This window comes from Camelus dromedarius, chromosome 11, assembly GCF_036321535.1.
Source record: "Camelus dromedarius isolate mCamDro1 chromosome 11, mCamDro1.pat, whole genome shotgun sequence".
NCBI classification, from domain to species: domain Eukaryota; kingdom Metazoa; phylum Chordata; class Mammalia; order Artiodactyla; family Camelidae; genus Camelus; species Camelus dromedarius.
In genome coordinates, this window is record NC_087446.1 from 63,293,512 (window position 1) to 63,306,536 (window position 13,025).

Consider the following 13,025-nt stretch of genomic DNA (forward strand, 5'->3'; position numbering starts at 1 on the left):
CCGGCTGAGCTCTGGCTGGGTGGGGGGGATGGTGTTGGAGAGACTGGGGTGGGGGCGGGGCATTCGGGGATGGGGCTCAGGTCGCAGGTGGCCAATGGGCTGATTCATTAAGTGTGTCCCTGGAGGGAAGAAGTGAGGATCCCGGTCTTGGCAGGAACTGGGATCCTTTGGAGATTTAGCCTGAAAAGATGCCTAAGGCTGGAGGGCTCCTGTGAGCTGAGGTGAGCTGGGGAATGCAGGGTCCCCTGCGCTGGGAGCTCCACAGCCCCCGCCACCCCCGCCTCAGCACTGGGCGTCATCACACCTGCCCCGTGGCACCCCTTCCTTTCTGTGCCCCAGAGATGCTAGGCTGCTGCCAACTGTTATCTTGCTAATCACAGCTGGGGCCTGCAGCTGGTGGCACTTGACGGTGGTGGCGGGGGTCCTCTACCCCGACTCCCCCATCCCTGTGACTGACCTCTTCCCTCTTGTCTTCATTTATTTTCCCTGTGTCATCATCATTGTTCCTTTCTTGGTTTCCAACTGTCTCACACCATCTCGTTCCCGTTTCTGTGTGCTCTGACTAATGTTAATATGTAATATTTTGTATAATGCTTTAAATATCCTCCCACTTCCTTCATATCTGTTACCTCATAGATTCTGTCTTGTCTCAGCCTCTCCTACTGTCTCTACCTTTAGGGAACAGGCAGCTCCTATGTTTGCAGTAAAATGTTGATCTGTGCTCTGAGAGAGCGGACAAATGGCTGCCTTTGTTTCTGTCTGGATGGCTCTGCCTCCTTCCACCATCTCTACCTTCCCTGCTTCTTCCCTGTCTCCACTGAGCTCATGTGCCTTTGAGGCTGGGGTCCTTCTATCCACCTTCTATCGGCTTCCATCGGCAGGCAGCTCACGCCCCAGGTAATCGTGCTGGCGGGAGACCTGATTAACTCCTCGTCTTGCCTGCAGATTAATGTTGCTCTCGGAGCACAAGCAGCCCCGTGTTCTGGCACACCCGGCTCTGAGCTGAGCTAGGACCCAGGGAGGCATCTCTTGCCAGCAGGCGAGGGGCTAGGGCTGTCTGTGTCCTGAGTTGGGGGTAGACAGGCTCCGGCCACCCTCCTCCCATCCCCAGCAGCTCCCCCCATCCTTGACTTCTCAGAATCAGGCCGAGAGGGGGGTGACCAGAGCCTGACCGCCCCCGCTCTCCGCCTCGTCTCCTGCTCCCAGGGCCCAAATTGTCGTCACTTTCCCAATGAAGTGTCTGGTCATTTTCAGAAGCAATTTCAGGAGAATATGCAGCTGCTGCTCCCTACCCTGCTTTTCCTTTTCCAGCAGGGCTGAAGGCACTGTCAGCTCTCTGGGCTGGGGGCTGAAGGGGCACAGGCTGGGGTCCCTGGTCTCCCTTCTGTCCTCCCCTCACAGTCATGTGGATGGATGCTAGGTTGGGGAAGGTTGGGGGGGGTCCTCTCTTCTTTAGGCTCCCATCTCTCCCTTCCTCCTCTGCTTTCCTGTCTCTTCTGGAACTTAGGAGTATGTGTTTTCATCCCCTGAAACCTACAGGGGCTCAGTTTCCCCACCTGTGTTACAGGGCTTGAGTTGACTCCATGACAGTGGGAGAAGCTGAGGTTCTGCTGCACTGTCCCCATCGCCCTGCCAGTCCAGCTCTCTCAAAGTCTAGATTGAGTCTCTGAGGGCCACAAGCCATCCTGCATTCCCTTAGACCCCCTGAGGGGCCATTATAGCATCTCTCAGCACAAACGAGCTCTAGCTCAACCCTCCTGGCTTGGCCCGTTTCTTCCACAGGCTCTGTTTCTCATGCTGTGGGTTGTCTCCAAGCTGTGTGCTGGCCGCGGGGCTCAGGAGGACCAGAAGCTGTCATCCTTCCATTCTTCACTGGTATCTTCCTCGAGTGTCACATGTGGCCCTGGCCGCTCCCTCAGCACCCCTCCAGGATGTTGAGAGGGTCCACATATTGCACTCAAGCTGTGCACATGGTGGACATATGCAGGCCATCTTGTGTTCACAAGCAAGTGCTGGGTCAGCCTGCATCTTGACCCCAGTGGCAGCTGACTAAATGGTCTCATCTCAGCAAGTCCTTTCCTGGCCTCACCTCCAACCTGCCCCAGCAAAAAAGAGGGGGAGCTCCAGAGGAAGGGTCTGCCAGGGACCCTGCTCCTCTAGGCTAGTGACAGTTAGGGCCTGAGATGTGGCCCAAATAAAGAGGAAGTGTTCAAAGGGAAAAACACCCAGGTTCTTTGCAGCTGCAACACCCCCTTTACATGCCATTTGCATATGATTTGTGGCAAGGTGAGGCCCAGGCTGCCCCAGCCCTCTGAAGCCTCCCTCCTTCATCGCCTTTCGGATTTAGCTTAGCATCAGCTCTTTCAAGTCTTTGCTAATCCCAAAGATCAAGGGGTGATCAATTCTCTCTGCCAATCCCTTGCTCCCCCCATCCTTGGCTCCTGCCATCCTCCGTGAGATGCCTCAACATCAAAGGACATTATTCATGGTGGACCTTTGCTGAAGCCTTGCTTCCCTGGTGCCAGGACTTGGGGGCAGGGGTGGATGGGTGGATGGGTTGGTGTGGGGAGGGAGGCTGACGCAGAGATGGGACCCGGGAGGCTTTAGTCCCTAGCCCTCAGTCTAACACGTTCCTCCTCCTGCACCCCCAACTCCAGCCTGCCCAGCTTGGACCTCCTTTTCCAGATTGTTAGGGGAGGCGGGGAGGTGGGAGATGGTTAGGCCCAATTAGGAACAGCACCTGAGCTTCTCAAAGGTGTGAGCCAGTTGTGCCATTTACATGTAAACAGCCTTCAGCTTCTACCCTTCATCCTCCCAAAGGCTCCCAATGCTGGGCCCTGGGCCATGGTCGCCCCACACATCCCTGCAATTAGCTGGGTAATGGGGCCCCATTAGCCCCTCACATAATAAAGTGGCCTTGAGACCTAGCTGCCGCCCTCTGGGGTGAACGTGGGGCCCTGTGCAGCCAGAGTGACTTGTCCCGGGGTGGGTGGGGTTGTGGGAGGGGGGAGACAAACATTTCAGGACCCTGGCACCGCCGGAGAGGATCTATGGAGGAGCCACACTGTGGGCTGGAATGCAGGAAGCTGCACTCAGGCTTCCCTTTTTGTTTTATGAATAAATTTTTACTGAGCATCTATTTTACGCCAAATACTATAGAGCTAGGAATCCAGTCACAGACGGATGAAAGTCCTTGCCCTTGTGATGCTGACATTCTGGAAGGGGTGGGGTAGACAGACTGTAAGTAAAACTTTGATGTGTTTGATGTAATAACTGCATGAAGAAAAGAAGCAGGAGAGGGTACGGAGGATGCAGTGGTAGTAATTTAAAATAGGGTGGCTGGGGAAGGCACCAGTGAGCAGGAGTCTTCATAGTAAATATGCAACAGAGCTTTGATTCTCTTCCCAACCCCAAGATGCAGAAGAGCACAAGGTCCCAAATCTCCAGGTCTGTTCAAGAGGTGGACCCCCACCCCTTCTGGGAGACTTAACTGTTCCCTTACTGGTCAAAGTTCAGACCAGTGCAGTAAAATGGAGGGGAGGTTTGGAGTGAGAAAATCCTGAATTTGAATTGGTTCTCCAGTAGCTGTATGTCCCGGAGCATGTGACTGTACTTTTTGAGCCTCAGTTCCCTCATCTGAAAATGGGAATATTTCCTACTCACACGGCGGTCGTGATGAAAATCAACTGCATAGCTCTCTGCTGACGCGCCCTGCAAATGTTCAAACCCCGCACCCATCATAGCGAGTGGCGACTGCTCTAAGGCAGGCTTTCACTCTGCCTCCCCCGGTCTCTTACAGCAGCGTTTTTTCTTTCTGGGTCTGCTCGGATCCCGATCCTGACTCTGACTCTGACTCTCCCCTGGGGCTCTGCGTTAGGTGTGAAGTGGGTAGAGTAAGCCCCCTGCACTGCGGGGCGTGAACCGGAGGCTTGCAAGTTCAGGGGAGAAGACGCCCGAGCTGCAGGGAGACAGATTAGAGCGGGAAGAATGTAACTATGAGGAGAGAAAGAAGCAATGAAGAGACCAGTGCTGGAGCGGGGGCGGCGAGGGTAGGGGGACAGCTCAGGGTTGTGTTCTGTTCCTCCTTGCAGAGCTGTCAGCAGGCAGGACAGAAGTTAGAACCCTGGAGGGAAGCAACTAAGTTAGGCTGAGTCAGAGGTCAAGAAGTGGCGTGGGAGGCCAAGGGGGAGGCATTAGCGCTAGGGTGACGGTGGAAGGAGGCAGACGCTGGAGGTTTCTGCATTCACTTGCGGGGAGAAGTGCTGACCCTCCACTGGTCTGAGGACCAATGGGGTGGGTCAGCTGCAGCTGGGAGGAGGGCAGAGGGAGAACTGAGCACTGGAGGGGATGCCAGCCTCTCCTCCCGATCCTCAGGGACCTGAGCTTGGTTGTCCTGCTGGTGGGAGGGCTAGAGAAACACCTGCCAGAAATTGTTTTGGCCTGGCAGTTGAGGTTGGAGGTTTAAAGCAAGGGGCTGGTGGGTGGACAAGGAGGAGAAAAACCCCAGGGAGTTAGCTCTGGCATGGCAATTTTGTGACAAACCATATGCAACATCACTGCTTAGCGTGCCCAGTTCAGGGGCTATTTGAAAGTGGGCTGCTGGATAGCCCCGGCTCAGTGCTGGCTGGGTTTGTGGGGGGTGTGTGTGTGTGTGTGTGTGTGTGTGTGTATGTGTTGTGCATGCATGTGTGTGTGTGTGTGTGTGTGTGTGGCTGCAGCCCATATCCCCATTCCCCCCACCAGCCTCCTCCTCCCTTCCAGCCACCCTGGGATTGGTGAGTCTCAGCCCCTCCCCCGGCTCCCCCAGACCCTCCCAGAGCCTTTATCAGGGAGCTGGGCCGGAGTGGCTGCCACATTTCCAGAGCCCCTCCACTCCCTGTTTCTCTCTTCACAGCAGCACCAGCAGCGTGTGCGGGGAGCGGGCAGTGCCCCGGGCCGGCTCCCCGATCCTGCTAGACCATCTGCCCTGGGCTCAGAGCTGCTCCACAGGTAGGCACGGGCGGGAGCATGCTGGATGGACTGGAGCTGGCACCAAAGGACAGGGGCAGAGTCAGGAGGGAATAAAGGAGGGAGGGATAAAGGTGGCAGCCTTTGATCGGGGAGCAAGGCACTGGGAAGGTGAGCAGAAAGAGTGGATAGGGGTTGGAGTAATGTTTGGAACCTGTGGGTACAGACCGATTCTTCCAATATTAGAAAGTTTTTGCCCAAGTCTTGGGGTTACCTAGGACTGGAAAACAGCATCAAGTCTCCCTCCTCAAGCCGACTAAGGAAACAGACCCATGCACGCCCTCTAAATCTATCGTCTTCCCTGGGAGCCGAGGGCTCCCGCACCACCGCACCATCGCTCATTGCCAGGTGCATGTCCTGGGGAAACACGTGATGGGGGGCAGGGGAACTGAGCCCCTCCTGCTCAGAGACTCTCCCAGACCACAGCTTGGATGGAAGAGCTGGGGGCTGGGGAAGCAGGGTCAAGCCAGGCTGCTGGTCGTGAATGTCCCCTGCGTTTGCCCCTGTGTTGTGTTCTTCTCTTCCCCGCCTTCCCTGTCCTGTCCCTCTGCCCTCCTAGGCACCATGCGGAGCACCCTGCTGTTTGCAGTCATCCTGGCCCTCAGCTTGGCTTGGAGTTTTGGGGCTGTCTGTGAGGAGTCCCAGGAGCAGGTGGTGCCCGGTGGGGGCCACAGCAAGGTAAGGCACCCCCTCCAGCTGTGCCCGCCCTGGCAGAGTACTGGGCACCACCGTGGGAGCCGCACTCTGCCTGTCCCACAGCTGTAGGGAGGAAGAGGGGGCGGGCCGACAGGAGTCACCTGTATTATCCATCGGAGGGTTGGATTACCCTGCCTCTCTGGTGGCCTCGTGTTCTCACTGTCTCCAGGTTTGTTTGTCAGTGTCTCTGTCCCTCTGTGTGTCTTTAACACCTTGTACGGGACCTACTAATAGGTCGTTTGGTCAATTGATTGTCTGGTGACTCGGTGACTGGATGGTACTGTGAGGGACAGGCTGGCGTGGTCTCAGGTTCTCTACGGTCCAGCCCAGGTTCTGTCCCTTTGCAGGGGGGACAGATCCTCCCCGCTCCCCGGATGGCATGAAACAGTCAGAATTTCTCTCCCAAATGGTCACTTGTGTGCTGTTTTACCTATCGGTTATGTATATTATTTTGTTTTTAAAATTAAAATAATTTCCTCATCCCCTGCTCATCCACCCCCAATAACCTCAGGTGCTCCCAAGATCCCAGCCCCTTCTTCTCTCCTCTCCCGTGTCCTCCTCTGGCCTCTGCTTAGTCAGGATAGGGAAAAAACACAAAACAGGCCCCAATTTCCAAAGTTCCTCTAAGAAAAAGAATAGGAGTTGTCAGGGTAGGGGTACCAGGGGAGAGCAGGGAGGAAGTCTTTTCAAGGTTTTGAAATGACAGCAATTACATCGCTACAAATGCTTTTAAGATGATTACAGGTGGAACTTATTACAAATTCAGTGTGTGAAGTCTGCCTCTCCAGCTCAAATCGTTCAGCATCTCATCACAGGAGGTGCACAGGCAGAGTACTTGAACAATTTGTGGGAGTGGCTGCGTGGGAAGCTGTGTGCTGGGCAAGGAGAGAGGTCACCAGCCTTTGTCCAGCTTGTGGGGTGTCCCAGGGCACGAGAGGCTGGCAGCGTTGCGGGTAGCAGCAGTTGCACCAGGTCCAAAAGACCAGGACCAGTTCAAAAACCACACAAAGTGTGCCAAGCGTGGGCTGGACACTGTGTTCAGAGCCCAAGGTTCCAGCTGGAGATAGTCGGAATATCTGGGTCTCTTCCTCTGAGACAAACTTGCCTCAAGACCTTGTTCCTCGTGGTCAGTTAAAAAGAGAGATTGCTGTCCTGCCCTTTCTTGCTGCAGGTCCGTGAGGATGAGGGCAGTTGGGATGAGACGAGGGTTGGATGTACGTACGAGGGCAGCCAGGTTGGCATGTGTTGGGGTGAGTCCTGTATAAATGTGCACCTGTGTGTGCTCAGCAGACCAAGGGCCCCAGGGCTCTGGAGAGAGAGGCACCGCTGAGATTCAAGGTGAAAACCTCCCAGCGTGATCACTGTCATTGTCTCTCTGCAGCCGCAAATAACTGGGTGTGTGGTCTGTGCCCACGTTGCTAAAAAAATCAAGATGATTAAGAGCCCCTGCTTGGCAGCAGGTCTAGAATGGGGTTCAGTTGTGGAGGAGAAGAAGTTTCATTCTGATGAGCATGCTGCCTCCCTGAAATTCTAAATCCAGGGGAGACAGGGGAGATGGAGAGAAAACCAGAGGCAGAAGCTGATGGAGACGAGCGAGCAAGAAGCGATGGGAAGTGCAGGGAGAGGAACAACCAGAGACACAGTGCAGAGTGGGGGATTTCAGGATTGCCGGTGTGCTTGCCCCCTACCTGTCCCCAGGTATGTGACTCAGTCGTGGAGCACAGACCGAAGGACACTTGCTCTGGCTAATGAGCCTTCATGTGAGTGGAGGAATTCATGGCTCACTTACTTAATGGGGCAACCACATCCTTGGTCAAACCACTTCCTGATGTACCAGGGAGAAAAGAACCAGGGGCCTTCTCACTGAGACGTGGCAGGAGCTGGGAGAGGGCCCCAAGGGACCCTCTGAGCTTGGGAGATAGCATGACCAGCACCCCGGTTTTCCCGGAGCCATCCCGGCTTGAGCACTGCAAGCTCCCCATACCTGGGCAAACTGGGACAATTGGGGCGCCCAATGTTCTCCCTTTTCCAGTGCTTCTCAAAACTTGCTACGCATATGGATCACCTGGGGGCCTGGTTAAGATGCAGATTTTGTCTCGGTGGGTCTGGGGGAGGACTGAGATCATGTATTTCTAACAAGCTCCCAGCGTGGATGCTGCTGGTCCATGGACCACACTTGAGAGCCCACTTCTCTTCTAGTGTAAACCCAAGGAAACACTGAAAGAAACAGGATGTCAGCTTTAGCTGTGGTGGGCTCAAGGAGAGGCTGCTTCTTGTGGGGAAAGAGTCAGTGGACTGGGTGTGAGCCTCCCCTCAGCCCTCTTGGCCTCTCTCCCCTAGAAGGACGCAAGCCTGCACCAGCTGCCCCCGTCCTTGCTCCGGAGACTCGCTGACAGCCGCTTAGTCTCCCTGAACGGATTGCTTGGAGTGCTGAGCCGGGCTGGCACGGGTAGGAAGCAGCCCCAGGGAGGGGGGCGTGTGGGGCAGGGTTCTGAAGATTAAATAGGATGGGGAGACCCTTTTGGGTGGGGAGGAGGCTGGAGATGGCTTAGGGAACAATTGCTTGTTCTTGCTTTCACAGGTCCTAAGGAATCACCACTTCCCCAGAAACGTGAGTAGCCTCTTCTCCCTCCCCGTCTCTGCTGACTGCTTGCCCAGAGCTCCTCAGGCAGGGCGCCCAGAGACTATTTCGGCTGGCCCACACAGCATGCTCGCTGCAGCTGCTCAGCCAGCCTTCCCTCACCGCAAGAGGCCACTGGGAGCTGGGAGGAAGCAGGTGTGAGGGGCGCGGTGGGGTCTCCCTCCGCTGGCAGGTTATCGGGAAGCAAGAGGACCTCTTGGTGGCTGTGATGATTCTAAGCCAGGCACCTGCTGGTTGAGAGAATTTTAGAGAATTCTTGAAATGTGGGTGAGGGAGAGATAGGTGAAGAGGCTGCGCTTAGGGGATAGCCTGCTAACTGTGGGGAGTGAAGCTGTGATGAGATAAAGAAACAGAGACCAGAATCCAATGCAGACGTCTTGACACATGCCTGGGGAAATGTATCGGCCCCGGAACATCGCTGTTGACAGTGCTGGCCCTATTTCTGCAGGTGACATGCACGACTTCTTTGTGGGACTGATGGGCAAGAGGAACGTCCAGCCAGGTAGGCGCGTGCGGCAGAGCAGGGGAAGGGTCAGGGCACTGGCAGAGATAAGGCAGCAGTCAGCTGCCTCATGTTTGTCACCAGAGGGAAAGACAGGATTTTTCTTAGCCACAGTGAAGGTTCCTTGGCCCCTTCTACCCAGTCAGCTCGGACCCACAGTCCAGCTCTTCCTGGGAGCAGAGTAGGGAGACCTTTATATGATGGTCCTGCTGCAGCTGGGAAGGGGCGGGGAGGCTCTGCTTCCTCTCCATCTCGAAACCAGAGCATTCCTCTTCTTCCCGACTCTGTCTTCCAAAGCCGTCCTGCATAGCAGCCCTTTGCTGTTGGGTCAGGGTGAAGGCCATATTCAGAAAAATCCCTCCTAACTACACCATTTACTTCACCCAGACACTCCCATTGATGTGAACCAAGAGAATGTCCCCAGCTTTGGCACCTTCAAGTATCCCCCCAGTGCGGAATGAGGTATGAACTGTTGGTCAGGGAGAAGATAGGGACGGTGTTGGGGGGGATGGTGGGGGGAGATTGCCAGAGGAGCATTTCCTCTGATGCTATAGGCATTAATGCTCGTAATTAATGCCCTAAATACACTACCAGTGCCCGACACTTAGAGGCGTGTGCTTGTCTGAGAGCGCGCACGCACGCACACACATCTCTTTCTCATCCCTCTCCCCTGTCTCATGGACTCCGGCTTCCTCTTGAGCAGAAGGAGGGAGTGCTGGGAAATGGGAAGGGAGGGGTTTCCCCTGGGCTTCTCTGCTGGGCACCTTTTGTTGTTTGAACTCCATACTCTTGTGATCCATGCAAAAGAGGGAGAGATCATCATCTGATAATTACAGATACCGTGTCTCATCCACAGGTGAAGCATTTTGCTTCCCAGTCAGGCTGAAAACATTCAGATCACTCAGAATCTCAGGTTACTGGGTCTAGTGTGTAGTTCTTTGCAAGGGTGATTTAGGAAGAAATGCAAGGAACTCTGAAATCTAAGGGGGCATAGCTGGAAACCATATCTTAATTGCTCTATGCAGCATAATGGGTGAGAGCATGGCCTCTGTTCAAATCCTGGATCTGCCACTCACCAGCTGAGTCCCCTTAGCCAGGTTACACAACCTTTCTGTGCCTCAATTTCCTTATCTGAAAAATGGGGGTGATATGATTATCTTGTGGGGTTGTGTTTTTGAGTGTAGGTAAAGTGTTCTGAATAGTGCCCAGCATGCAGCGCTGTGTGTTGGCCTTAATAGGATTGCTGCAGTCTGGGAGGTGTGGGGAACGGCCGGGGGCTGACCTTGGGGGCTCTGGTCTGTCTGCCTGGAGCTTCCTGGGCTGGACCCTGGGCCAGAATGGGCTGACAGCTCTCTTACTTGGTATGCCAATGTGAGAGTCCCCAGGGAAGTGTCTTGTCAAAACATGGAAATTTCCGCCTCGACACCATCTTCCCACACACAGCAATAGCAGTTCAACTGGTGGCTTTCTTTGCACCAGCTTCCAAAGAAAGAAGGTGTTGGGGGAGAAAAGGAGAGGGATCAGGGAGCCTCAGTCATCCCAGAGTCTCCTGCCCCCTCCCTGAGACCCTGTTACTCACACTCATTGGTCTCAAAGGAGACTCAAGGACCGGGAGCTGGCTCTCGATGAAACTGCCTGTGCCTGATCCGGGGGCCCAGAGACTAGGTCTGGCCCCCCATTCAGCGCTGGGTGAGAGGGCACAAAGAGCCATAATAACCGTAACTCGCTGATTACATGGTACTTTCTGTATCATTTTGCTCTCATCAGATTGTTATTTCAGTCCTGCCGATGGCCAGATAATTATATAGGCAGCCATATCTGGATGACATGCTCTCCCCAACGTTATGCATCAGCCATAAAGATAATTACAGTGCAATTTTGCCATAGTATTTTATACAAATGGCAGAAACAAGAGCATTGCGGAAATCTACTTTTAATGCTTTCCGGTGGATCTAGGCTCTTTCAGAGGGACCAGGCCCATAATTGCAGCCTTCATAATCTCACCACTAACAGAGCATTCTCAACCCATTTGGTGCCTGGAAGAATAGACACAAGGCCCCTGGGGCTGGCACTTAAATAAGATTAGATGAAATAGATCAACAAAGATCACTGTGCCATCTTATTTCATTCATGTGAAACTCCTGAAAAAGGAAGTGATCCCTGCCTGTCCTTCCTCTGGGAGGTTTCTGGAAAGAGGAAGAGGGACTAGGTGAGGCTGGGGGACCACTGACACCTGGGAGCATTGGAGGGGGTTGTGTGTATGCTTGGCTCACAGGGACGCCAGGAATATAGGAACTTTGCCACTGCAACTTGCTGCCTGGGCCCCACAGGGCATGCCCACGGTGTTTGTAAGTGTCATGATAAACACGGCAGCTGGGAAGGGGCAAGCACCTGTGGCGAGGAGAGTTCAGTCTTCTAGTCCAAAGGCTGCAGAGATAGCTGAGGGTTAAGACTTCCATTCTCTCTACTTCTCCTTCACAGATGCCCCTCCCTCTGTCCCTGCTTCCCCAGTGGGTGGTTGGTGGGAATTTTACAGGACAGAGACGTGATTTCATTTTCTGGGTCCTCAGCACTCCACTTCTGGACCCCTGGGCTGCATCGTGAAGACACCTGTCGCCCTGTCCTCATCCCCAGGCGCATGTGCTCCCTTCTCTTCCCCATCCTTGTAACACTCTAGTGCTTCGACTCCTTCCCCGTCCCCCTACCCCATCGGCTGTAGAAACTGTCTAGTGAGCATCCCCAGTTCCTGCAGGTGTTGGCTATAGATCCTCTGAAGTTTCTGTAGTGTCCTAAAAATATGACATCTCTCTCTACTCCTCAACAATAAAGGATTTTTATGTACTATGACCTAGAGTGACTATTTGGTTGGTGGGTGAGTTTTTCTCTTCCTTGACTCTTCCAGCTACATCACACACATGCATATATATGATACACACATGTATCATATATAAATGGAAGTATCTTTATTTTGTACACATACTGATTTTCCCAACAGTGCCTTACTCATTGCTTCATACAATTAATATCATAAGATTTATTCAGTGATTGAAAGAAGAAATGAATTTGGAAGATGTTCCTCAGAGGCTTTCACAAACCAGCTTCAGATATAGAAAAAAACCCAGATATTCTGAATGGCTTGTCTGTATTTCCAGCCTGGGAGACATCCATCCCTGAATCTAACTCTATTTAGAGACAGGAGGTGGCGATCAAGGCTGTGCGACGACCCAGCCTCAGAAGAGGATTCATCTAAAGCACTGAATCATTTTTCTGCCCCCAAGTGTTGAGCACGGGTCCTGCAGCAGGTTGTGGGGATGAGGCTGTGATCCATACACAGAGTTTACAGCCTAGCAGGGCTGTGGACAAGCAAACAACACTCGGTCCTGCTAGGATGGGGCATGGACAGGAAAGTTACTGCAGTGGCCAAGACAGAGGAGAGCAGATATCTTCAGTGTTAACTGGCCACCTTCGTTATTATAAAGGGGAAGCATTTATTTCCGACTCTTCCGTAGTGCAACTGTTGCCAGCCCCTGTAATGCTTGTCTAGTGTATGTACAGCAGTTAAATGAGTGTGTGGGGGTGTCTTTTATTAATCTGACGTGCCAACAGCCCACTGATCCCAAGGGGGTTTCTGTACCCTAATGGAACAGCCTGGGAAATCCTCAGGCTCCCAAGGCCATGCCCCTGAACCGCCCTGGTAACAAAGTTGACACAGCCTCCCAAGGCTGTGTAAAGACAGGGCTGTGGAGCCAGAGGCCACTTCCTGCAGGTCCTTCACCCCAGTGAAAGTTCTCTCTTTCCAGAACCTGACTGGGGCAACTTTGGACCCACAGCTGTAGGGTTGGGGAAGGGGAGGAGGAAGGGCTCACCTCAGATGCCTGGTGTCAGGTTTATTGCTAGAGGTCAAAGAATGCTCTCTCCCCAAATTCTCAAGCCTTTTTCCAGTGAGTCATCTTGTTGACTTTTCAAAATCATCTATCTAGAGGGCTGAAGATTGGGGTAAATTTGCAGAGTCTGGGGAATGTATTTGAGACATGAAGGCTTCATGCTGTGGTTCTGCTCAGACTTGGGAGTACACGTGCGCTGAGATGACACAAGTGCTGTGGCAAGTAGGAGCATTTATGCAGAAAGGTTGCTCTCTGGTGGGACTGATGAAAATTGCAGTACTGGGGATTCCAGGAA

General features: G+C 53.6%; 1 protein-coding gene across 3 annotated transcripts; it reads left to right on the plus strand.

The window, feature by feature from the left end:
• The first annotated feature begins 83 nt into the window (after nt 1-83).
• Nucleotides 84-11,647, plus strand: TAC3 (tachykinin precursor 3). 3 transcript variants are annotated; one of them, XM_064491282.1, is made up of 8 exons: nt 84-221; nt 4,895-4,989; nt 5,567-5,685; nt 8,044-8,152; nt 8,285-8,314; nt 8,793-8,846; nt 9,234-9,308; nt 11,417-11,647. In XM_064491282.1, exons 3-7 carry the CDS (start codon nt 5,572-5,574, stop codon nt 9,305-9,307), a joined length of 381 nt encoding a protein of 126 aa, XP_064347352.1. In that variant the 5' UTR covers nt 84-221; nt 4,895-4,989; nt 5,567-5,571; the 3' UTR covers nt 9,308; nt 11,417-11,647. The 3 variants fall into 3 exon arrangements, with proteins under 3 accessions (XP_064347352.1, XP_010989279.2, XP_064347351.1); XM_010990977.3 differs by having other exon boundaries at nt 4,898-4,989; XM_064491281.1 differs by lacking the exon at nt 84-221 and having other exon boundaries at nt 4,483-4,989.
• Nucleotides 11,648-13,025: the final 1,378 nt, after the last annotated feature.